This window comes from Astyanax mexicanus, chromosome 16 (genome assembly GCF_023375975.1).
Source record: "Astyanax mexicanus isolate ESR-SI-001 chromosome 16, AstMex3_surface, whole genome shotgun sequence".
NCBI lineage: Eukaryota > Metazoa > Chordata > Actinopteri > Characiformes > Acestrorhamphidae > Astyanax > Astyanax mexicanus.
In genome coordinates this window covers 3,222,248-3,249,576 of record NC_064423.1, presented here as the reverse complement: position 1 = coordinate 3,249,576, position 27,329 = coordinate 3,222,248, and the positions used below count along the sequence as shown (strand labels likewise).

Below are 27,329 nucleotides of genomic sequence, written 5' to 3'. Positions count from 1 at the left end.
GAGCAGGAGCTGCGCGAGTGCAGAGGCTGAGATTCTGGATGTGTTACATCAGCATTTTAAAAGTTTGCAGGGTTGCTAACTGACTAGCAACCTTTGTTGAAATGGACATGTGGAAGGACTGCAGAGAAGAGACTTAATAATACAGCGCCTTGCAAAAGTTTTCATACCCCTTGAACTCTTACATCCAATATATTTCATATGAGATTTTAAGTGACAGACAAACACAAAGTATTGCATAATTGTGAAGTGGAACGAAAATGATACATGGTTTTCATAAAAATCTGAAAAGTGTGACGTGCAAAAGTACTCTGCCCATTGAAAATTATGGTCTGGAGAGACATGTCATCTGCTGGTGTTGATCCACTGTGTTTTATTATCAAGTCTAAAGTCAGTGCAGGATTTGTTTTCCCACAAAATCTTACAGCACTTCATATCTTACAGTTTCCCTCTGCTACTGACAACTTTTATGAAGATGTGGATTTCATTTTCCAGCAGGACTTGGCACACTGCCCACACTGCCAAAAGTACCAATTGTTATTTTTTATTTATTTTTTTATTTTTTTTATTTTTCCCATTTTTTCTCCCCAATTTACACGGCCAACTACCTAACCCACTAATTAGGACTCCCCCTATCATTAGTGATGCCCCAACACACCAGGAGGGTGAAGACTAACACATGCTTCCTCTGATACATGCGAAGTCAGCCACCACTTCTTTTCGAGCTGCTGCTGATGCTGTAGCATTGCTGAGCAGCATCACAGTGCTAATGCTCGGAGGAAAGTGCAGTGGCTCGATTCTGATACATCAGCTCACAGACGCCCTGTGCTGCAGACATCACTCTAGGAGTGATGTGGTGAGAGAGCGCCATCTACCCACCCGGAGGGGGCAGGGCCAGTTTTGCTCCATCTGAGCGCCGGCAGCTTGATGGTAAAGCTGCATGAGTGGGGGTTCGAACCTGCGACCTCCCGCTCATAGTGGCAGTGCTTTAGACCGCTGGACCACTCGGCGCCCACCAATTAGTTTTATATATAATATTAAAAAATTTTGTGAGACACTTTTTTGGGGGTTTTCATTGGCTGGAAGCCATAATAATCATCAACAATAAAAGATATAACCATTTAAAATAGATCACTTTGAGTGTTTAATATATCTATATAATATATATGAGTTTCACATGTAAAACTGAATAACTGAAATAAAGTAATTTTTCATTGATATTTCATTGATCATTTTGAGATGCACCTGTACAAGTGGGTCATGAATACAAATAAGAATATGTAAATAACGTTATGTATATACATCACTTTTGTTAATGTCATAGCGATAAAGCTAATAATTAAATAAGTAGTTTGTTATCAAAATAAATGTATAAATGGTCTGAAAAAAAAGTTCCCAAAGAAAGAATTTTCCAAATAGTGGTATGATTTTTTTTTCTCCCCAAAAAGTATATAATTCATAGAGGTTTAATAGCAGCCTATCAAAACTAGGCTTACCTAGTTTATCTTGGCTTTAAAGCTCATTTGATCATTTGGGTTGATGTGGATTTTTGCACATTCAGATTTTTAAACACCTTTTCTAATGAATGGTTCTACAGTAGACCTGTCACGGTAAGATTTTTTTGGTGGACGATATATTGTCCAGAAATGATTGCAATACACAGTATTTTTTTGTAATTTTAGGACTATTAAATGCCACTGACATAATGATAAGAGAATAGCATAAAAAAGCAATTATACACTTTTGGTAACACTTTCTTCGAATGCTATCTCTATAAGACTCTATAAACATACTCATAACACATTATAATGCATTCATAAGGCATTATAAACATGGCTATACATATTTATTAAAATGTATAATTCATCATAGCCATGTTTATTATGCATCATGAACTGTGATTATAATGCATTAGTAGCTGTGTTTATAGAAACTCAGAAATAGAAACTCAGTCCCAGTTTGCAGACTGTATTTTAACTAAAACAGCTTCCAACTTATAAACACACCCTCAGTAATCCTATAAATATATTTTTAATCTCTCACAAATTATTCTTGAGTAATCCTTGAGTATAATATTAGTTATAGTCAATTATAATATATTATAACAGGTCTTTGTGTGCTCTAAGTAAAGTGCCAGACTTTCATTGTAGGACTGAATTATTAATGATAGAGATATACTATTTTAACATATGTATTATAAGCACAGCTTATAATGTATTATGATCACAGGCCACAATGCTTTACAAACATGGCTATAAACATGTATATCCATGTTTATAATGCCTAATGAATGCATTATGATATGTTATGAATGTGGTTATAGCGTCTAATAAAGATGACATTCATAGAAAGTGTCACCACACTTGGTAACACTTTCTATGAATGTCATCTCTATAAGACTATAAACATATTCATAACACATTATAATGCATTCATAAGGCATTATAAGCTTAGCTATACATATTTATAAAACTCTATAATTCATCATAGCCATGTTTATTATGCATCATGAACTGTGATTATAATGCATTAATAGCTGTGTTTATAACATGTTATGCGTCAATACCAAGAAACTCAGTCTCAGCTTGTAGACCTTTATCATGACTAAAACAGCTTCCAACTTATAAACACACCCTCAGTAATCCTATAAATATATTTTTAAACACTCATGAATTATACTTGTCTTGAATATAATATTAGTTATAGTCAAGTATAATGTATTATAACAGGTCTTTGTGCGCTCTAAGTAAAGTGACATACTTTTTCATTGCAGGACTGAATTATTAACGATAGATATAAACAATTATAACATGTATATCATAAGCATAGCTTATAATGATAGTTTAAAAAGTCATAATGCTTAATAAAAATGGCTATAGTGAGTTATGCATTTATATATATATATATATATATATATATATATATATATATATATATATATATATATATATATATATATATATATATATTTATAGCCATGTTTATAATGCCTTATGAATGCATTATAACATATTATGAATGTAGTTATAGAGTCTAATAAAGATGACATTCATAGAAAGTGTTACCAAAGCAATTATACACTTTTGGTAACACTTTCTTTGAATGTCATCTCTATAAGACTCTATAAACATACTCAGAACACATTATAATGCAATCATAAGGCATTATAAACATGGCTATGCATATTTATAAAAAAATATAATTCACTATAGCCATGTTTATTGAGGTCATGAGGTTTATTGGGGTCATGTTTATTTATCGTACGATAAATCCATATTGCACTTATTGTCACAGGCCTACTCTACAGACATCCAAAGGTGGTTCCAAAAAAAAAAAAAGACTGTGTGCTTGTTAAAACTCTGTGATTAAACCTAATCCTCGTCTGTATTTTGTGTGTTTCAGAACGGAAGATTGTAAATCTCACCATCGGCTCTCGAACTTCCTATGGGAAAGTGCACAATGTGGTTGGCTACCTGAGAGGCAAGATTAATCCAGGTGTGAAATTGTACATACTGTACGCTTAATGGGACTCGTAAATGTTAATGGGGTCCGAAATCTAGATCTAATTTACTGCACCATTAACGAATCATATTCATATAAAATGTTAACATTTAAGAAGACCTTGTGCTGATCTGTATCATTTGTACAGTAAATGAAATATTGCACACTTGCTTATGTATGTGATGCTGTCTCTAGTGTTATGTGTCTGTGTTTGGTGCAAAAGAGAGTGAGAGAAAAAGATAAAGAGAGAAAGAAAGAGAGATTGTGAACCCTACACAGTACATTTGTCATTGTTAAAACCTTAGTGTTATTTTAACCCTTTTCAGACCCTGTGTTCATTACAATGTTCATTACAATGGACATCACATATTTTATTTTATATATAAATATAAATATTTATATTTTATATTTTATAGGGCATGGCAGCATTAGAACCAACGAGGGAAAGGAAGAGACCATTTTTTAAACTAATTTTATGTAGTTTAGAACACATTTGTTTATCATGTTTACAGTCATATGAAAAAGTTTGGGCACCCCTATTAATCTTAATCATTTTTAGTTCTAAATATTTGGGTGTTTGCAACAGCCATTTCAGTTTGATATATCTAATAACTGATGGACACAGTAATATTTCAGGATTGAAATGAGGTTTATTGTATGCAAAAGCATACCTCTGATGCTGCAGCTCTTTGGAGGTGGTCTGTGGATTGTCCTTGACTGTTCTCACCATTCTTCTTCTCTGCCTTCTGATATTTTTCTTGGCCTGCCACTTCTGGGCTTAACAAGAACTGTCCCTGTGCTCTTCCATTTCCTTACTATGTTCCTCACAGTGGAAACTGACAGGTTAAATCTTTTTGTATCCTTCTCCTGAACAACTATGTTGAACAATCTTTGTTTTTAGATCATTTGAGAGTTGTTTTGATGAGCCCATGATGCCACTCTTCAGAGTAGATTCAAATAGGAGAACAACTTGCAATTGGCCACCTTAAATACCTTTTCTCATGATTGGATACACCTGGCTATGAAGTTCAAAGCTCAGTGAGGTTACCAAACCAATTTTGTGCTTCAGTAAGTCAGTAAAAAGTAGTTAGGAGTATTCAAATCAATAAAATGATAAGGGTGCCCATACTTTTGCACCGGTCAAATTTTGGTTTAATGCATATTGCACATTTTCTGTTAGTACAATAAACCTCATTTCAATCCTGAAATATTACTGTGTCCATCAGTTATTAGATATATCAAACTGAAATGGCTGTTGCAAACACCCAAATATTTAGAACTAAAAATGATTAAGATTAATAGGGGTGCCCAAACTTTTTCATATGACTGTATTTCACTGTTTAGGGATGCTCTCCTGATGAGAGCCAGTTTCATCATAATCAGTTTTGGTCTTTGTGACTGCAGTTGAGGATACTTTCAAAGTTGTTTTTTTTTTTTTTTTGTATTGACTGACCTTCATTTCTTAATTTCTGAAGAAATAATATAATATACCAACTCTACCTTTTTACAACTTTACAACTGATGCTCTCAAACACTTTATTAAGAGACACGAAGTTCAAGTAATTAACTCTTGTTGAGTTCAGCCCAGCTGTTAACTGAAACCTGAATTCCAGGTGACTCTACCTCATAAAGCTGACTGAGAAAATCCAGCAGAGACGTGCAAGGTGCCAAACGTTTCATTTTTTTTTTCATTGTACCTTATTTATTTATTTATTTATTTATTTATTTATACACAAGCTACAGAAGACCGAGACCCGGCTAACTGTAAATACTACAACTCTAGATTTAAGCTCCACTGTACTGTACAGTAAATGCTGAGGCAGTCTTTTTTTTCTTTTCATGCCATGATAAACTGCTCTTTAAACAAACCGTCCAAATATCCACTTGACTGCTGAAAATAGCCATTTAATTACTGACTGGCGTTTGCCCTCTCTCAATGATTTAGTCATTTCTCCGATGCAGTGGAGGTCTTTAATCTTCCTCCTCTTCCGTAAGTTAAAAGCCTGTGCGGAATTACTTCCAGGATTTACCGTACCCCCTTTTACTATGTTTACTGCCCCGTTATGAAATATGATCCGAAAGTTAGTCTCCTTGTCCGATGACTTTCCAGCGAATGTTTGCTTTTAATTTAGCTTGTTTTCCTTATATATTGATTTGCCAAGATTCTAATAAGTTCCCTGAAGTCTCCTCCAGCAGCGCTTAGTGCGTGCGGGTTAAAGTATTTCTCACCCCTCGCACTTTGTTCAAACACCTGTCAAGTTTATTATTTTTCAGCCTCTTGGCCATCACTCAAACACAATCCAGCACAGGGTTCAGCACAGCTGCCCTCAGCCAAGCTCATAGCCTGCAGCTACGCTCTTAAAAAGTTCTTGCTTGTGTTTGGCTCAGCTCTCAGTTTTTGTGTGTTTGTGTGTGTGTGTGTGTGTGTGTGTGTGTGTTATGCCTAAAAAGCTAATTTCTTGGTATGTTGAATTGAAGTGGTCATATAAGATATAATATTGCCAGAGGTGGAAAGTAACTAATTTTAATTACATTTACTCACATTACTGTAATTGAGTAGATTTTATGAGTAATTTGTCATTTTTAAAGTCGTTTTTAAAATAGGTAATTTTACTTTTACTCATGTACATTTTAACACAAGTAATTTATTCCGCTACATTGGAAAACTCCCCATTTCTAAGTAAACTTGAGTTTTGTTCTCCATGGCAGCACAGCTGAACTTTTCCCAACAGTGTTTATTACGGTTAGCGGCAGAGACGCTGTGTGAATCAGCTGTGCTCGGGGGAACCGGTGTTCTGTCAAGTAATGCTACCCATCAATATGTGCTTCTCTACGGCACTGCTTATGCGCCGACCAACAGTGTTTTTGTATGTTTTCATGTTTTTCATAATAATTTCTTAGGTTTTTATAAGGAACATTAAACAATCTGCTTGAATGTTAAAAATACATGTAAATAAATCGGTTAAAGCATAGCAATGGCAATTTAAAAAATAATAATGAACTGTTAAACTATAAAAACACAGTTTATAGACACCTATATGACCATAACTTTTTAATTTTTTAACAGTAAAGAAAAAAATGAATCTTAGAAACCTATACCACTTGTTCTTGAAAATGTTTTATGGGGTGGTCTGAACAAATACTGCCTTAAAGGTCCAAATGATTTAATTTAATAATTATTTAATTTATGATTTGTTGTACTTTTTTTACTTCAAATAAATAAAAGTAACTATGTAACTTTTACTTTTACAAAAGAATCAATTTGATCAGGGCCCCCTGATTGCATGGGGCCCCAAAACATCCACATCCGCCCCTGAAAATACCTTGCAGGCCGTGGTTTGGACACCCCTGGTGTAGAGGTTTGCGTGTGCGTTTGTACAGTATGGCTCTCTGTGGTTATTGTGTGTAAATGCTGGTGTATATTTGGTGTATATATTCTGATGGTGTGTCCTTGTTCTGACATCCACCATTCAGATCGATACGTGCTGGTTGGGGGTCGTCACAGCAGCTGGTACGAGGGCACCGCGGCAGACTGGAGTGGCAGCGCCGCTGCCGTGACTCAGATCATAGAGTCCATCACAGCTCAGGCCCGAGCAGGCTGGCAGCCGGACCGTACCATCGTCTTCTGCTCGTGGGGGGGATCTGCGCTGGGCAACATCGGCTCCTTTGAATGGGGGGAGGTAATGTTTATCCTACAAATTCTAAAAGATATATTTTTTTTATTTAAATAATTTTATTTAATTTTTTTTTTCCCATTTTCTCTCCAATTTGCACGGCCAATTACCCAACCCACTCATAAGGAGGGTGAAGACTAGCACACGTCTCCTAAAATAGATGTAAAGTCAGACTCCACCTTTTTTTGAACTGCTGCTGATGCTGTAGCATTGCCGAGTAGCATCACAGCGCTAACGCTCGGAGGAAAAAGCACAGCGACTCGGTTCTGATACATCAGCTCACAGACGCAGCCTTGTGCTGATCCACATCACCCTAGGAGTAATGAGGGGAAAGAGAGAGCGCCATCTACTGTACCCACCCAGCGAGAGAGCAAGACCTATTGTGCTCTCTCGGGGCTCCGACAGCTGATGGCAAACTACATAAACAGGATTCGAACAGAAACAGGATCTCCCCGATCATTGTGGCAGCACTTAGCCTGCTGGACCACTCGAGCCCCTCAAACATCACTATATTTAATGTAACATTTAATGTAAAGCTGCAACAAAAATCGATTATTAATATAGTTTGCAGCTAATTTATTAATCGATTAGTTGGGTCTACATAATATTATTATACATACAGTATACAGACAACTCTCACTCAATTTTCCTATAGCCTGCTAGAGTAGTTGAACAAGATACGTTGCATTCTTAGTAATTTCATATCTCTCTTACGTTTAGCAAACAAGTTAGCACATTAGCATTTTCCCCATTTTTAACTCCACCTTAAATTTCAAATGAGTGCTGGATGTTAAAATTTACACAGATTTCACTCCTTAAAAAAAAAAAAAAATATATATATATATATATATATATATATATATATATAATGCAGCAGCATTAGCATTAGCAGCTAACCGCTAGAGCCTGCTAGAGTGGTAAAAAACACGATGCGTCTCATTCTTAGTAAATTTATATCTCTCTTACTTTTAGCAAACAAGTTAGCTTTAGCATTTCCTTTAGGTTACAATTCCCCCTTAAATTTCAAACATCTACTGGATGTTAAAAATATCTCTCCTAAAAAGAAAAAAAGTTTTATTTGGGTGAGTAAAGCGCTTCTATCTATTTGCAGTAAGCTTAGATTTCCATTTTTTTTTTTCCAAAGGTAAGTTTTCTCTAAGAGTGAAGTTTCTCCAGTACTAAGGCTGGGTGCATCAGCATTAGCATTAGCCGCTACCCGCTAAAGCATGCTTGAGTAGTTTAATCAAGATGCGTCTCATTCTTAGTAAGTTTATATCTCTCTTATGTTTAGCATTAGCATTTTCCCCTGAGTTTTTAATTCCACCTTAAATGTTAAACAACTTCTGGATGTTAAAATTTACACAGATTTCCCTCTTTAAAAAAAAAAAAAGGTTTATTTGGGTCAGGAAAGTGCTTCTATCTATTTACAGTAAGCTTAGATTTCCAATTTTTTTTCTAAGGGTAAGTTTTCTCTAAAAGTGAAGTTACTCCAGCACTAAGGCTGGATGCAGCAGAATTAGCATTATCCTGCTAGAGTAGTTAAACAAGATGCGTCTCATTCTTAATAAATTTATATCTCTCTTGCGTTTAGCAAACAAATTAGCACATAAGCATTTTTTCCACGAGTTTTCAATTCCACCTTAACTTTCACCTTAAAAATCATCTTCATCATCATCATTAGTATAAAACTTTTCAGAATTAATCACTGTACTAAAAGCACTTTCTGAGTAAAGAAGGACCACCACCTGCCAGAACAATCACATTAGGCATGACACACTGCCACCGTCTTCCATCTGTCTGATTTAATTCTGCACGCTTTGCTGCTTAAGTTCGTGAGCTGTATTTTTTCCCCTGTTGTCTGGAGTTCTGCGGTTTGAAGTCTCGAGGACAGCCTGTACAATTTACTCTTTTCCTTCCTCCGGTAATCAAGACGACAAAACACACACAGCAAATGGGTAAACACACTTGACCTCATATTAAGCATTAAATTGGCTGGCGCAGGCACACGCAATCCACTGTTCTGGAGTAGCTTTGGGCGATTTGCTTGTTTGCTATTCATGCACATGTATTATTGAGGTAGTTTGTATGCTAAGAGGGCAATTTCCTGCTTCTGATACTGGGATGAGGGCACTCCAGCACCTACGGGAGGAACATTTAACCCCCTCTTATCTAACAACTTGTCTCTGGTACATGTAGAGACTTTGACTGCGTCTCGATTGCATTCTACACACTGCAACTATCAAGATATAAAAAAAAGAAAAACAGGTCACCACCTGGATTTAAACTGGCTTTAACTAAGTAAAGAGGTAAAATTGTATAATTGTATATTTACTGGCATCTGAGAACAACTTATTTAACCATGCTGTGAAGCTTTAGATGTATTTTTTGTAAAATTGTTCATGCATGCAGTTTGAATACATGCACTAAATATTCTGCACTTTACCTTTGTGCTTAATTTAATTATTACATGACATAATTGTTGTATGTTACATATGTTTTATGCTTATTGTGTTACATTATTATTGTTTTATACACAACCAGAGTCTTGCTAAGTTACTGTTGTGTACAGAATAGACAAAACTTTACAGATTTTTTTTTTTATAATGAATGTTTCAATCTCTTATACTGTAATTTAAATGTATACTTTAACTTTATATATTTGTTGTATTAGTATATTCTTAAAAAAAAAATACAATAGTTGAAGAATGTTGTTTCCCCCAAAATACCCTGACTGCTGATCATGCCATAAGTCAGTGACCTAAACACACCTCATTTCCAGACCACCACGTCCATCAGTGTAGATTCATTCCTAATCACTGATGGTATTTTAACAGTGTGACGTAAAAGGTGTAAAAACATACTGTTATAGACGGGGTTTTAGGAAGCAAAGAGCATCACAACGCGTATTGCAAGGTGTAGAATAGGACTCTAAATTTTTACAATCTATTATTGGGTAAAATGTAGGAAACTTTGGCATAATATACTGTAGAATTTTACTGTAAAAAATACTGAAATTGGTTACAGTGCATTGATTTACTGATCTAATCCAATGTGCTTCCAGGAGAACAGACTGGTTCTGGAGAGCAGGGCAGTGGCTTATGTCAGCCTGCACAGTCCAGTCAGACCACGAGGACCCCAGTCCACCGCGTCCCCCTCTCTACTGCAGCTGGCCTCAGACATCGGCAAGGTAAACCCCACCCCTCAACACACGCCTTATTCCACCTTACTCACATCTTAATCTGAGAGAATTAACCATACACATATTATGTACACCTTAATGCTACTGGAAAAAAAAAAAAACTACACTTAAGTGCACTTTAAGCAGTATTTATTTCCGCTAAATTGCTTAAAAATACATTTTATGGAAACACAGAGAAAGTACATTTAGAAAGTGTATTTGCATAAAGTATATTAAACTGAAAATGCACTTTTAGTATTCTTTACCTAATTTTAACATACTTTTCTCTTAAGTATACTTCCTTTTTACTGAATAGGATTGGAACTTTGTTTTATTGTTGTATCAGGAAAGTGTAATATAGCATGCTCTAATAAACTATTACCCTAAACACTTTAATATAAGCCTCCTCCTATATTTTTGCTTTTATTAAACTGAATTGTGAATTAATACACACAAAAATCCTCAGTATAAAAACTGCCTACACGTACCTATTATGTACTGTGGCGTGAGGAGGCGGGGGAACCGTGGATCCGCCCCACGCCGGAACTCACAGCCATGTCTGTCCCAGCCGGTGTGCATTCAGGACTGATTAAGCAGCCGGCTGGGACAGGTATAAAACTCAGCCTCAGCTCACTGAGAAGGGGACTCTTGACTGGGGAGCTGAGGGCTGAGGCTGCACGGACTCTAAAAACGAAGAGAGAAGTTCATTATACAGACTCTAGAGCCCCATTGGGCTGAGTATGTTTATTTGAGTTGTTTTTGGGTGTGGTGGAGGGCGTTTAAAAGCCAAATAAAAGGTACGTTTTGAGTTCATTTGCTCCCCGTGTCTGTGTTATCTGTGTGCTTCCTCCTTCTGGGTCACTGTGGTCACGCCCCTTACCCCAGGGGCCTACCACAGTACATACACTTACAACTGCTCTCTATTATGATGTTCAATGCAAAATTACGAAAATTAATTTAATCAAACTTAATTTGACTTTCCGGGTGTTATCATATCCCAATATTCATATAATTTACATATTATGTTGTGTGTGGGTGAGTAGGTTTGAGTGTGTGTTTATGTGTTTAGATATGCTTGTTTAGATAAGTGCGGTTTAGTTGTGGTGGTTTCACTGGTGGAGTGTTAATATTCACCCTCTTGGTGTTGGGTTTGAAGTGTCACCAGAAGAGATTTGGTGTTTTATGAGAAAACCATTCTTTGTTTGTTAGTCTTTCTTGTTTTATGTTCCTTTTCTGTTATAAATAAAGCTTCTTCTGGATACATAGTTCATTTATCTGATATACTGTAGCTTGCATTTTATAATCTCATTTAGATCTAGGTCTAGTTTTGGGAAAGTATGAGAATGTAAATAAACCAAAATAATCAGAAAATAATACACACAAAGTGAACAAAATAAACATTTGTTAATAAAATGTAGACAAGTTAATACAGCATATGACTTCATGTGTGTGTGTTTTTTTATTCACTCTAAAATAGAGTGATTATTTTAACCATGTAGAGATTCACGCCGGAAGGGTGAGAAGACGGACATAATTGCAGGTATCAAATTTATTAAACAAAAACAAGCTAAACAAAAGCAAAACTCAAAGCAAACACAGGTAGCAAAAGGTAAAAATACAATACAAGACCAATTAACCCTTGTGTGGTGTTCGGGTCTGTGGGACCCATTTTCATTTTTCATCAAGTGATACAAAAACAATATTTTTTCTAACTCAAACTCATTGGCATTGGCTCATTTTTTGTGAAAAACATATATCAAAACACATTTTTCAATAAACACACACTGTACACCCCCCACCCCCCCCCCAACCATTTATATTACATACAGTATGTTTGGCCAAGCAATAAACATTGCTTCATTTGTAAATTTGAAACTAAACAAATTTTCTACTCATATCTTGAGTTAAATTCATTTTCTTTTACATTTTATTAAAAAACTAATAAAAAAAAGAGTAGTACTTTTTGAAAGAAATGTAACATAAGAAAGGTAAAGGGCAAATATTAACCATGTAAGCTGTTTATATTGCTTGCAGTTTAGGTGAAGCAAGCATGTGTAAAGCATTTTAATGTAAAATTGCTTAATTTTGCTGAATTAAATACAAGTAACAAAGTAAACGAGTAACAAAAATATGAACACCACACAAGGGTTAAACTTAACTACAAAAACAAGGAAAACCTGAGCAAGAAATTAGATTAAGAAAACAAAACTAAGAAGACTTTTGTTACAGATTAAAGTTGACTAAGAAAATAAGAAACAATGCACAAGCAGCACAAAATCCAACAGACCTGACTTGAGAACTCAAGCATATAGACTGATACACAGCATTTGAGGCACACAACTCCACATGAAACACTGAAACAGAGGGGCTTAAATACACAAGGAGGGTGAGGAACACCTGGGGCCGGTTAACGAGGGGGCGGAGTTACAAACAAGACACAAGGTGACTATATTAATGGCTAGGGCGGGGCCATTAGTATCCAAAAGAGGAAAAAAAAACACAAGACAGACAGAGAAAGGGTAGGACCATATGTCATCCAGGGCAGTGTTAAATCCAACTCTGTAAGCGTTCATTATAACATTGTATGTTTTACTGTGTAGTAGGAGTTTGATGAGATCTCGTAAGATTAGAACGTGACGATATTTCTCGTCAAGCTTAAACGTGTCTCGCAGGAAAAAAAACAGTTTAGTGTGGACTTTTTAAGAGGGATCTGGCAACACAGTAGTGATAGCAGCGAGTGTGGTGGCTGAGCAGTGAGAGCAGCTCTCAGCAGAAGAGGAAAATTCAGGTATTTGTATAGAAGATGCTTCTGCTACTTTTAAGTTGTGTGTCTGGCTGCATTTTGGCTCCAGTGGAAACAATAAACGGTAACAGAGTGACCAACAAGACACAAACCATATATAAATACTGTAAGTAAATCCTACACGTGACTGTTTCATAGACAGCTGTACTAATCCCTTAACTCTGTACTGTATTTAAAAACATGTTCTGTCTCTGTTTCACTTCAAGCATAGTCTTAATATGACTGGTTATGGTTCTGCATAGTTAAATTACAAGAGATTTAGGAGAAAAAAACACAAACCCTAGTCTTAATATGACTGGTTGTGGTTTGCACTTTATTGTTTGCACTATATAAGACCTAGAAAAGTTTTATTTTTATTTTTTATTCTTATTCTTATTACTATTTCTTATAGAATCGATGTGTGAGAGAAACCAGTGTGTTAAGTTTGCATTATATGATTTTGTCAAATAAATTTTTCATTTTTGAAGTTTTCTTTAAAAATTTATTTTTAAATCTCGTCTCGTCTCGTTCTCGTTAACCCAGTATCGTGTCTCGTCTCGTCTCGTGATATTAGTGTCTTGTCACACCCCTACTGTGTAATATATTATATACATATACATGTGCAACCAAAAAAGTTTGAAAAATACATGAAAGTACATGAATACATGAATTTGTTTCGATTTTATCTCCTTTGAATTGAATTGATTGAGCCTTTTACACACAATATTGGTAAAGGCACAGTTTAATAGCCCTCTGTAGTGCTTGTGTGTGTGTGTGTGTGTGTGGCTAACCACTCCTCCCTGGGTTTCTTCTCATTTCCCGGCAGCCTGCTCTCCTGTATAATCACATCTGGTTGCTCAGAAGTTGGTGAAAAGGTTAACTTATTCAAATACTGCCAATGTATTCCTTCCCTAATAAGCCAGCCCAGTAGAAGCATCACCTAGTTCAGAGTGGGTCAAAGGCTGTGTTCTAATGACAGGATGCCCTATTATTTCCATGCAAGCAATAATCCTCTTTATTAACCTAAATGCCAGTCCACCTGTGACATTTTAGTGTAATAAAGAGGGTCCTGACCCACTCCGGCATGATGTAACTATCTCTCGCGAAAAGCTCGGCTTCAAAGCCGAAACTGCTTTTAGCTCACAGACGTAATTATTTCCTCTCCTTCGCCGCTTCTCCGTGACGAGCTGTTTGATTTTATTGGAAAAAGCAGAAGAAGAAGAGTCGCGAGACAAAGTTTTTACTGGAACAGAGAGGACTTCAAACACTTTTAACTAAGCAAGGCCGATAAAAGAGACACCTCTTCTTCTTTTTCCTAGTCTTCTGTCGTAGATGAAAGAACGCAGATAAGGCTCATCCTCTAGTTAAGTTTATCGTGTCCTTGCGCTCGGCTGCGATCTGGGTCGCGCTCTCCTCCGCGCGCTCTCCCCCTCCAATGACAGCTCGGTTCTGAGCAGGCCCGGAGGTGAAGATGCTCTATCAACAGAAGATCAGTCAGAATGAGAGAGAAGATATTCAAGGGCAGAACCTCTTCCATATTTATTGTTGCTCTTCATCATCTTCAACTGTCTCCTCTCGATAGACAAAGCTGGACAGGGAACGCGGTCGTTTTCTCTGTAGTGCAGCTCCTTGGGTTCGGAGATTCTTTCCCGCTGTTACATGAAGACTGCCAGCGAGGACTGATTTCAAAGTGACTCGCAAAGTTCTGAAAATAACGGTCATTGACTGCACATTGGTGCACTGTAACAAACTCATGTAATTTATTTTTCATATATACTTTTATTAATGCTTTATAATACAGCCCACGTTTTAGAGCAGGGGTGTCCAAACTACGGTCCGCGGGCCATTTGCGGCCCGTTTAATTTTTTGGAGCGGCCCGCGAGGTATTTTTGAAATAGAATGAAAGTTGGCCCGCTGTTAAGCAGGTTTTTATAATGTGAGATTCAAAGTTTGAACGCTAGGAGTCAGAAACGGGCCAAAGAGTCTAAAAGCAAAGAGAGTGCGCATTTCTAGCACAGAAAAATGGGCCAAAGAGTCTAAAAGCGGAGAGAGTGCTCATTTCTAGCTCAGAAAAAATGGGCCAAAGAGTCTAAAAGCGGAGAGAGTGCTCATTTCTAGCTCAGAAAAAAGGGGCAAAAGAGTCTAAAAGCGGAGAGCATGCGCATTTCTAGCGCAGAAAAATGGGCCAAAGAGTCTAAAAGCGGAGAGAGTGCGCATTTCTAGCTCAGAAAAACAGGGCAAAAGAGTCTAAAAGCAGAGAGAGTGCGCATTTCTAGCGCAGAAAAAAGGGGCAAAAGAGTCTAAAAGCGGAGAGGATGCGCATTTCTAGTGCAGAAAAACGGGCCAAAGAGACTAAAAGCGGAGAGAGTGCTCATTTCTAGCGCAGAAAAATGGGCCAAAGAGTCTAAAAGCAGAGAGAGTGCGCATTTCTAGCTCAGAAAAAAGGGGCAAAAGAGTCTAAAAGCGGAGAGGATGCGCATTTCTAGTGCAGAAAAACGGGCCAAAGAGACTAAAAGCGGAGAGGGTGCGCAATTCTAGTGCAGAAAACGGGCCAAAGAGTCTAAAATTTTATTAAAAGCAAGGAGACGAAACTCAGAGATGTGGATCCGGATGGGACTAAAATTACCGGAGGAGCACGGAATTCAGAGAAAAACAGTAGATAATTCAGCCTGAAATTTTCTCAGAGGATGTCTGGGAAAATACGTACATGTTCGTTCTGGACGGGAATAAAATCACAGAACACCCCCCTTAAAAATAAAATTACCCCAGAACCTCGTGAGAAACTAATCCCATCCCGATAGGGAAATGTAGTAAAATACAGTAAAGACAAAAAGTTTGGAAACACCTTCTCTTTTTTTTCAATGCGTTTTTCTTTATTTTCATGATTATTTACATTGTAGATTCTCACTAAAGGCATCAAAACTATAAATGAACACATGTGGAGTTTTACATGTTTTATACTCTAGTTTCTTCAAAATAGCCCCCCTTTGCTCTGATTACTGCTTTGCACACTCTTGGCATCATTCTCAAAATGAGCTTCAAGACGTGGCCACCTGAAATGAAAGGTTTTTTTTAAACAGTCGTGAAGGAGAAGGAGTTCCCAGAGGTGTTTATTAGCACTTGTTGCCCCTTTGCCTTCTTCACTCTGTGCTCCAGCTCACCCCAAACCATCTGGATTTCTCGGGTTTTGGGTTCAGGCCCGGTGTCTGTGGAGGTTCAGCTCATTTTTTTTTGTTAAGTACATAAAACTCCACATGTGTTAATTCATAGTTTTGATGCCTTCAGAGAGAATCTACAATGTAAATATCAGTCATGAAAATAAAGAAAACGCATTGACCTGTACTGTATATACAGTACAAAATTAGCACTCTAAAATATATATATTTTATAGGCTTAGTATTTATAGGCTTATACTTGTTGATCAGGAGATCAGATCACACTGTGTCTGCTGTGAGGTCACGTGACTACCAACCTCCCAAACCATCCTAAACCCATCTGCTGTATTTCTGTATTTCTGTGTGTAGTTGTGGTACTGTGTGTAGTCCAAAAGCAGTGTGTAAGACTGGTGGAGGAGAACATGATGCCGAGATGCATGAAAACTGTGATTAAAAACCAGGGTTATTCCACCAAATATTGATTTCTGGACTTTTGATCAGGAGATCAGATCACACTGTGTCCACTGTGGGATCACGTGACTATCAACCTCCCAAACCATCCTAAACCCATCTGCTGTATTTCTGTGTGTAGTTGTGGTTTGAGCTGTTGATGTGTTGATAAATGTTCAAGTTTGAACTTGAACATTGGTGGAAAGTTAGCGTAGCAATGTGTGCCTTTGTACGATGAGCGCTTTTGTTTCTTCGCTTCTTTTTTATTGCCCTAATTGGATGTGCAGATCTTATCGGCTCTTCAGATTGTACCGAGCGTGCTTTTTATCTTTTGAAGAAAACTTTGAGAGGCATCAGGTAGCCTCGCCGTCTAAAGAAATCTTCATTTTAACCACTCTATAAATCACACTCGCGCTACACCGCTGATATTTTCCACTTATCTCACTTTGCAGCTGTCTTCAAAATAGAGATGCTACCGCAGTGATGTTTCAGATGAGTGCTTTGGAACCAATTATAATAAAACAGATACTTCTTTGGGGATTATGGAACACAGCATCCAAAATAAATTGAGAGACTTTTCATGGTTTAATTGGGTAGTGTTGTAACAACATATGTGTCTCCTGGTGTATTTTAAACTAAATCCGACTGAAGATTGCTCAACTCAGCGACTAAAGCAGAAGAGAAACTGTGCTAGCTTTCTTTCTCCACTTCAAAAATCCTCTGTTTTGAGTTAGAAAAGCTCAGGTGTTGTTATTTTAAAAAGATCCTTTTTGATTTTTAAAGCTGTGTGGTTTTTCTTTAGGCTCATAACTTTAAGCAATCTCTTAAAAACTTTGGAGACTTTTTGTAACTTTGAGAAGTTTGTGTCACAATGTCTTCCCTTAGGACCGTTTTGATTTTCTATATTTCTATTTGGACTAAAATTCATCAGATTTTGACACAAGTAATAAAAGAAAAGACAAAAATATTACATTATCTAATGTTTGTATTAAAGGATTATATTTTATATTTATTAGTAACTCATAACATGATCAGATCAGATGTATCATCGGATATTAAGAAAACATGTTACCTTTAAGTACAGGCAGCTAGTGCTTCAGAGAGCTTCATCCAGTATTTTCTTATTTGAACTTTGTGGCACATCACTGTGTAAATCCACCAAAACCCCAGTCCCATTTCCACACACTGGGTTGCCAGGTATAGAAAATATTACACAATCAGTGATCAGCTACACTTCACTGATCTGGTACAGAGTAAGACTTGTCAATTGCCACTTTGTAAAATCTGGCAACCCATGTGAGCCTGGTGTTTGGGTAGGAGCAGGCGAAGCAGAAACTCCATCCAGTCTTTGTAAATTGTAGAAATGAGTGTAGTAATTGTAGCGATTCACACACTTATTCTCATTCTCTTTGACTTCCTTTTTTCTCACAAGCCAAACCAAAACACTAAAATAAACATGGGAAAAAGTGTGATAAATCACACTTAATAAGTAAAAATTTGTTATTTTAATTTGCCTCTTTGGCTCTAGTGCGGGCATTTTTTCCAGTGCAGTGGGCAGGGCTAAGCTACTGTTTCTTTGGCTCATTTTGTAGTCTATTCAGATTAACAATAGGTCTTAATTAGTGTTATGTGCAAAAAAAAAAAATATTAGAAAAAATAAGGAAATACATGATGTCTGTTTTAATGGACGCAGAGTCTGAAAGGGTTACATAGATTAAAGCAGGGGTGTCCAAACTACGGCCCGCGGGCCATTTGCGTCCCGTTTCTTTTTTTGGAGCGGCCCGCGAGGTGTTTTAGAAATAGAATGAAAGTTGGCCCGCTGTTAAGCAGGTTTTTATAATGTGAGATTCAAAGTTTGAACGCTAGGTGTCAGAAACGAGCCAAAGAGTCTAAAAGCGGAGAGAGTGCGCATTTCTAGCGCAGAAAAACGGGCCAAAGAGTCTAAAAGCGGAGAGAGTGCGCATTTCTAGCGCAGAAAAACGGGCCAAAGAGTCTAAAAGCGGAGAGAGTGCGCATTACTAGCGCAGAAAAACGGGGTAAAAGAGTCTAAAAGCGGAGAGAGTGCACATTTCTAGCGCAGAAAAACGGGGCAAAGAGTCTAAAAGTTGCCGGAATTAAGGAGTTTAATATTAAGAGACATCATGAAATGAAACATCAATTTGAAAAATCTTAGTTTACACAACACTGTCAAAGATAAAGATAAGTCAAGTAAAATGGTGTGTAAATGAAATAATCAGGAAAATGTATTATTTAAAGTGGTATATTTCATTATTTTTTTTATTACAGAGTCTGTGGCCTGTGACTTCAAATATATTTCTCCTTCTGGCCCCCAACAAAAAAAGTTTGGAGACCCCTGGATTAAAGCATTCAGTCCACTTTAAACATCTGAGTTCACTTTACTCATCAGGTTTTATAGTTTAGTTTTTTTTTAAGTTATTATATTTAGTATTTGTTGGCCTTTGCTCTGTTTTATGGATATGCTTGTTAGGATTATCCCACCCTCTGTCTGTTTTATGAACTGTGGGAGTTATATTAGACTTACCCCCAAAAAAACCTACTAAAACCTACGTCAAACCGTCTGTTACAGATTGGCCTTGCTTTTTATATAATATTTGGGTTTTATTGAACAAAAGCAAGACTTTAATAAACTCCCCTGAATTGTGTTTCTTAAAATATATTGTTACTGGAGTGCTGAAAGACTTTAGAGCTTTCATGCACTGTGAAATATTGATTCTTACTTACCACTGTAAAACCCACTGTAGAAGAAACAAAATAATAATATTTTATCTGTTTTGCTGAACTCAGAAATACATATACACTATGTGCACCCCCTGCTGACGCAAATGTTTAAATGGATACTAAATGCTTGTATTTATTATTATTATTATTATTATTATTATTATTATTATTATTATTATTATTATTATTATTATTGCCAAAAATATAGAGTGCTGATTGGTCATGCATGAGCCTAAAGACACAATGCCAGTTAAGAAAAAAACTATATTTCACAGCGACACACTGCTAAACATAAGTTTTAAAGAAAAAACAATAAATCTTTAGTTGAAATATTTAAAACATAAATCATTAAGTCTCACTAATTAAAGCTTTACTTTATGCTGTTAGGTGGCCTAATCTAAGTTTTATAAGGTATGTAATGTAGATTTTTGCTACTCAGACGCATCACAATCACCCCTGCTGACGTCCAATCATCTGCGTCTCACCGCTATCAGAGTAGCACTGCAGCTGCTGCAGCTCAGCCAATCAGCTTTCAATCCTGCCCTGCCCCTAAACCCATACATCACCCAGCATTTTTCAGGTTTGAGCTAAAATCAGGGGGTGATATTAATTGGGAGTGTATTGATGCATATTATTAGAAATTATGGGATTCTTTGATGCTGAACTGCTTGAATTTTTGCACCAGGAGTAAAGCAGCATAGCAAAGTTATCCAAAAGCAGTGTGTAAGACTGGTGGAGAAGGAGAACATGATGCCAAGATGCATGATGAAAACTGTGATTAAAAACCACCAGGGATATTCCACCAAATATTGATTTCTGAACTTTTAAAACTTTATGAATATGAACTTGTTTTTATTTTTTTTGCATTTCAATGCCTTTTATTCTAAAAGCCATTCAGAAATTTCTTATTTCTTATTCTTATGCAAATAAATGCTCTAAACGACAATATTTTTATTTGGAATTTGGGAGAAATAATGCCTGTAGTTTATAGAATAAAACAACCATGTTCATTTTGCTCAAACATAAACCTATAAATAGTAAAATCAGATACACTGATTCAAAAACTGAAGTGTTTTTGTTTTTTAAACAATATTCTTAAACATAGACCCTTAAAGGGAAGATGTTACATACAGCAAAAAGGAGCGTTGCGTGTTTCTGTATGAAGTGTTGAGCTTCACTTCCAGCCCGGGCTCATTCCCAGGCCAAAGAGTCTAAAAGCGGAGAGAGTGCGCATTTCTAGCGCAGAAAAACGGGGCAAAAGAGTCTAAAAGCGTTGAGAGTGCGCATTTCTAGCGCAGAAAAACGGGGCAAAAGAGTCTAAAATCGTTGAGAGTGCGCATTTCTAGCGCGGAAAAATGGGGCAAAGAGTTTAAAAGCGGAGAGTAAAATCAGATACACTGATTCAAAAACTGAAGTGTTTTTGTTTTTTAAACAATATTCTTAAACATAGACCCTTAAAGGGAAGATGTTACATACAGCAAACAGGAGCGCTGCGTGTTTCTGTCTGAAGTGTTGAGCTTCACTTCCAGCCCGGGCTCATTCCCGGGCCAAAGAGTCTAAAAGCGGAGAGAGTGCGCATTTCTAGCGCAGAAAATCGGGCCAAAGAGTCTAAAAGCGGAGAGAGTGCGCATTTCTAGCGCAGAAAAACGGGGCAAAAGAGTCTAAAAGCGGAGAGAGTGCACATTTCTAGCGCAGAAAAACGGGGCAAAAGAGTCTAAAAGCGGAGAGGGTGCGCATTTCTAGCGCAGAAAAACGGGGCAAAAGAGTCTAAAAGCGTTGAGAGTGCGCATTTCTAGCGCAGAAAAACGGGGCAAAAGAGTCTAAAAGCGGAGAGGGTGCGCATTTCTAGCGCAGAAAAACGGGGCAAAGAGTCTAAAAGCGGAGAGTAAAATCAGATACACTGATTCAAAAACTGAAGTGTTTTTGTTTTTTAAACAATATTCTTAAACATAGACCCTTAAAGGGAAGATGTTACATACAGCAAACAGGAGCGCTGCGTGTTTCTGTCTGAAGTGTTGAGCTTCACTTCCAGCCCGGGCTCATTCCTCTCGCTTGCTCATATTAGGCCACATAACACTGACCTATATAAGACACGACAGGATGATTGTTTTCAGATGCAGAATCAATTTAGGAATAAAACTGTAACATGTAATCCTCTCAGAATAAGTCAGGTCTGATTAAACGGAAATACAGTATACAAGCAATCACAGGCTGTTTATCGAGGCCTCGCTCGGCACCACAGGTTCTAGATTGGAAGCGATTCGCGCGTTTGTCAGGCCGAGCCGTCTCTGAGCTCAGGCCTTTACACGGGTTTGTTTTGTTGTTAACACTGAGCCCCCTAATGTTCACGGACGGCCTCTTATCTCTGCTGTTCCACGAGGCAATGTGATGGATACAGCTCATGACTCACAGCATAGAGAACAATGCTGGTTGAATTTTTATTGAGTGGACATGGTGCTGAGCCTCAGACGATCCTTGAGACCTTGGAGTTATTTATTCTCCCCATTTGATCCCATGCTAAGGCCGTGATAAATTACAGTACAGGCCAAAAGTTTGGACACACCTTCTCTTTTTCAATGCGTTTTCTTTATTTTTTCATGACTATTTACATTGTAGATTCTCACTGAAGCATCAAAACTATGAATGAACACATGTGGAGTTTTATGTACTTAACAAAAAATGAGCTGAACCTCCACAGTCACCGGACCTGAACCCAATCCAGATGGTTTGGGGTGAGCTGGAGTACAGAGTGAAGAAGGCAAAGGAGCAACAAGTGCTAATAAACACCTCTGGGAACTCCTTCCTTCCTTCAAGACTGTTGGAAAACTTTTCATTTCAGGTGGCCACCTCTTGAAGCTCATTGAGAGAATGATGCCAAGAGTGTGCAAAGCAGTAATCAGAGCAAAGGGGGGCTATTTTGAAAGATTTAATTTTTTTTTTAGTTATTCCATCTTCATCATTTTTTTTGTTAAGTACATCAAACTCCACATGTGTTCATTCATAGTTTTGATGCTTCAGTGAGAATCTACAATGTAAATAGTCATGAAAATAAAGAAAACGCATTGAAAAAGAGAAGGTGTGTCCAAACATTTGGCCTGTACTGTATATCTATCTTACAGGCTGAAAAATGGCACATTGCAATGCTATCATTGCTATCTTACACCTTCCCCCTGCATCGTTTAAATAGCAATAGCCAATGAGTGTTGTCGTCTGAAAATGAGGTTCGTTCAGTTGCACTTTTTAACAATTTCTGTATTTGTTACAGTAAAATCAAACAGTAAAAAACAGTTTAACGATGGATGTTCCGTTGTGAAAGTGTATAACGCAGTGCTCCTTTGGATGCTCTATGAAAACAGCTGCCATCTGTATATATAACTGCAACATTTGAGGAATAACTACTAGTGATCACATTAAAAGAATTTCCCAAGAATTGACTGCTTTGTATTGAGACTGACCACCAGGCAGAAGATTCCTAAATTTTACTCAAACATAGACTGTAAAAGTGACATAAAAATCTACAGGGGTTGAACAATGAAACTGAAACTCCTGTCATCATTTTAGTGTGGGAGGTTTCATGGCTAAATTGGAGCAGCCTGGTGTTCAATCTTCATTAATTGCACATAATTGCACCAGTAAGAGCAGTAAGAGTGTGAAGGTTCAATTAGCAGGGTAAGAGCACAGTTCTGCTCAAAATATTGCAATGCACACTATAACATTATCTGTGACATACCAGAGTTCAAAAGAGGACAAATTGTTGGTGCACGTCTTGCATCTGTGACCAAGACAGCAAGTCTTTGTGATGCATCAAGAGCCACGGTATACAGGGTAATGTCAGCATACCACCAAGAAGGACCAACCACATCCAACAGGATTAACTGTGGATGCTGTAAGAGGAAGCTGGCTGAAAGGGATGTTCGGGTGCTAACCCGGATTGTATCCAATAAACATAAAACCACGGCTGATCAAATCACGGCAGAATTCAATGTGCACCTCAACTCTCCTGTTTCCAGTGACCACAATAAATGATTGTGCTCTAAAACCAGGTGTTTCAGTTTCATTGTCCAACCCCTATACTTAATACATTTGAAGCAACAATTTACACCATAGATAACACAAATGTTACTTCTTGCTGTTCTTACTAAACAGTAATATGCTGTAATCCTTCTCCATAGTGGATCATTTATATTTTAAATCCTCCATTGGAAATGTTTTCACTGTTAACATATTGTAAAATTCACAATAAACTTTTTACAGTGTAAATTACCACAATAAAATATTATTTTTAATGGTTAGGAAATGTTTATACAAAAGTTAAGCAGGACTGCTATGTTTCATAACTTTAAAGAAACACATTTCAGCTATTAATATGAAAAAATATGGTTTAGAGTTTAGTGGCTCTTTAATTTTATTGCCTATAGGTCAATAAAATAGGATTGGAAGTGAGATTTGTGCTATTGTGTGGAAAATACCTTAATTGTTTTCCAATTAAAAATATCAATAGCTTGTAAAAGACTTACATTAGCCTGTTCATAAAACTTTCCACCAAGATTTTTTTTTTTTTTCTGCAACTAATTGACACAAGGTCAACTGCAGAGAAGAAAATGTTCCGACTTGAAACGTCTTTGTATGAGAATTAGATCAGGTAAATGATCTCAGACGTCTTGCTTCTATTCAGACAGCAATGTTCCAATCCATGTAAAACTCAATCAGAATCAGAATCAGAATCAGGCTTTATTGGCCAAGTATGCTCACACATACAAGGAATTTGTGTTTGGTTTCAGTAGCTCACAGTGCACAATAATTGACAATAACATTACAGAAGTAAAACATTTACTCACATAAACACACGCACACACATACAAACATACCTGTAACCTAACTTTACGTGTGCAGAGTTGTATATTTACAGTAAAGTGCTGAGTGCAGCAGTAAGGACACTGGTGCAGTCTGAATAAATAATTAAGTTAAACTGAGTTAAATAAGGCATATAAATATGAGAACAGAAGAATTACTTGCAGAGACAGTACAGTGTGTTGTAGCCACTATCACCAGATTAATAAAGTGCAGTACAGAGGGTGAACAGAGTGAGAGGGATGACATGGATATGGATGTATGTAACAGTCTTGTGTGGATGTAACAGACTGTATCCTGGATGTTATGTTGTAGTGTTCAGCTATTCATGAGAGTGATGGCGTGTGGGAAGAAGCTTCTCTGTAGTCTGGTGGTCTTGATCTTCAGTTGGCTAAAACGCCGTCCTGAGGGGAGACGCTGGAACAGGTGGTGTCCAGGGTGTGACGCATCAGAGACAATGTTCTCTGCTCTTTTCCTGGTTCTGGAGGTGTGTAGATCTGGCAGGGTGGGTAGCTTCACACCGATGGTCCTCTCTGCAGACCTGATGATGCGCTGCAGTCGGTGGATATCATGTTTGGAAGCTGAGCTGCCCCACACTGTGATGGATGTGGTGAGGACAGACTCAATGGTGGCGGTGTAGAACTGCACCATCAACTCCTGGGGCAGGTTGAACTTCCTCAGCAGACGCAGGAAGTACAGTCTCTGCTGGGCTTTCTTGATGATGGTGCTGATGTTGCAGTCCCATTTCAGGTCCTTGGAGATTGTTGTACCAAGGAACTTGTAGGAATCCACAGCCATCACAGTACTGTTGAGGATGGTGAGTGCTGGAAGGGTTGGGGGGCTTCTCCTGAAGTCCACTCTCATCTCCACTGTTTTTGCTGTGTTCAGCTCCAGGTTGTTGTAGTTGCTCCAGAGCACCACCTGCTCAACAACCCGTCTGTAAGCAGACTCGTCACTGTCCCGGATCAGACCAATGACTGTCAAATCGTCTGCAAACTTCAGGATTTTGACTGAGGGGTCTGTGGAGGTACACTCGTTTGTGTAGAGTGAGAAGAGCAGAGGGGAGAGAACACAACCTTGTGGAGCTCCTGTGCTGATGGTCCTGGTTCCTGAGGTGATCTTTCCCAGCCTCACCTGCTGCTCTCTGCCAGTGAGGAAGCTGGTAATCCACTGGCAGGTGGAGGCTGGCACACTGAGTCGGGTCAGTTTGGTGTGTAGATGTCCAGGGATGATCGTATTGAAGGCAGAGCTGAAGTCCAAGAACAGAACTCTTGCGAATGTGCTAGGACGGTCGAGGTGCTGGAGGATGTGATGAAGACCCATGTTCACTGCATCGTCCACCGACCTGTTGGCTCGATAAGCAAACTGCTGGGGGTCTAGCTGGGGGTTGGTGATCTCCTTCAAGTGAGTGAGTACCAGCCTCTCGAAGGATTTCATGACCACAGAGGTCAGTGCGACGGGTCTGTAGTCGTTCAGTCCTGTGATGTGAAGCTTTTTGGGGATGGGTATTATTGTGGAGCGTTTGAAGCACGACGGTACGACACACAGCTCCAGTGATTTATTGAAGATCTTTGTGAAGACAGGAGCAAGCTGGTCTGCACAGTTCCTCAGACAGGAGGGTGACACTCCGTCTGGGCCTGGTGCCTTCCTCACTCTTTGTTTTTTGAAGAGTCGGTGCACGTCTTCTTCACAGATCTTCAGGGCAGGCTGGATGGGTGGCTGAGAGACAGAAGGGTGTGAATGGGTGCTATCAGGTTGGGTGGGGGTGGGCTTTTCAAACCTACAGTAGAAGCTGTTAAGGTCTTCAGCCAGTTGACGACCCCCCATTGTCTGGTGGGGGGTACTTTTGTAGCCTGAGAGACTGTGCAGGCATCTCCAGACGGCTGATGGCTCGTTTGTGGACATCAGTCTGCTCAGCTTGGTGGAGTAGCTCTTCTTAGCAGCTCTGATCTCTCTGTTCAGTGTGTTCCTAGCCTTGTTGTAGAGCGCCCGGTCCCCACTCCTAAAAGCTTCCTCTTTAGACCGGCGCAGCTGCTTCAGTTTGGCGTTGAACCAGGGCTTGTCATTGTTGTATCTAATGCGAGTCCTGGTTGGAACACAGATGTCCTCACAGAAGCTGATGTAGGATGTCACTGTATCAGTGTATTCGTCCAGGCTGCTTGTAGCATCATCAAACACACACCAGTCTGTTGACTCCATGCAGTCCTGAAGCCTCTCTTTTGCCTCACTGGTCCACTTCTTCACAGTACTGACCTCAGGCTTGGCCCGCTTGAGCTTCTGTCTGTAGGTTGGGAGAAGATGGACCATAGAGTGGTCAGATAGGCCCAGAGCAGCTCGGGGAACAGAGCGATATGCACCCTTTAGTACAGTGTAGCAGTGATCGAGGATATTCCTCTCCCTGGTGGGGCAGGTCACATGCTGTCTGTATTTGGGCAGCTCACTGGTGAGTCTCGCTCTGTTGAAGTCCCCTAAAATGATGAAAACAGAGTCTGTGTGTTTGTGCTCGGCGCTGGTGATCTGGTCAGTGAGAGCGCGCAGTGCCTCGCGCACGCACGCGCTTGGTGGTATGTAAACTCCCACGAGCACCACGGAGGAGAACTCACGCGGGCAGTAGAACGGTTTACAGTTGATGAGCACAGACTCCAGATCAGGACTGCAGGTTTTTAGGAGCACAGTGACGTCTGTACACCAGCCGCGGTTGATGTAAAAACAGATCCCACCGCCTTTGACTTTGCCTGACGTCTCTCGGTCGCGGTCCGCTCTGTAGAGGTGAAAGCCGGCGAGCTGCAGCGCGCTGTCCGGGGTGGCCTCGGTGAGCCAGGTCTCGGTGAAGCACAGCGCCGCGGAGAGAGAAAAGTCCTTGTTGGTCCGGTTCAGAAGAGAAAGTTCATCCATTTTGTTGCCTAGCGAGCGGAGGTTGGCCATGTGAATGCTGGGTAGCGCTGTGCGGAGTCCGCGCTGACGGAGTTTAATGAGCGCGCCCCCGCGTCTCCCGCGCCTGC

General features: G+C 38.7%; 1 protein-coding gene across 1 annotated transcript in view; it reads left to right on the top strand.

Moving 5' to 3' along the window:
• Window positions 1-27,329, top strand: part of LOC103021590 (inactive N-acetylated-alpha-linked acidic dipeptidase-like protein 2) — a 678,577-nt gene that overhangs the window by 406,681 nt on the left and 244,567 nt on the right. Inside the window, exons 7-9 of the mRNA XM_049465756.1 lie at window positions 3,400-3,492; window positions 6,973-7,178; window positions 10,234-10,359. Coding sequence (XP_049321713.1) covers window positions 3,400-3,492; window positions 6,973-7,178; window positions 10,234-10,359 — 425 coding nt within the window. The remainder of the gene's footprint in view (window positions 1-3,399; window positions 3,493-6,972; window positions 7,179-10,233; window positions 10,360-27,329) is intronic.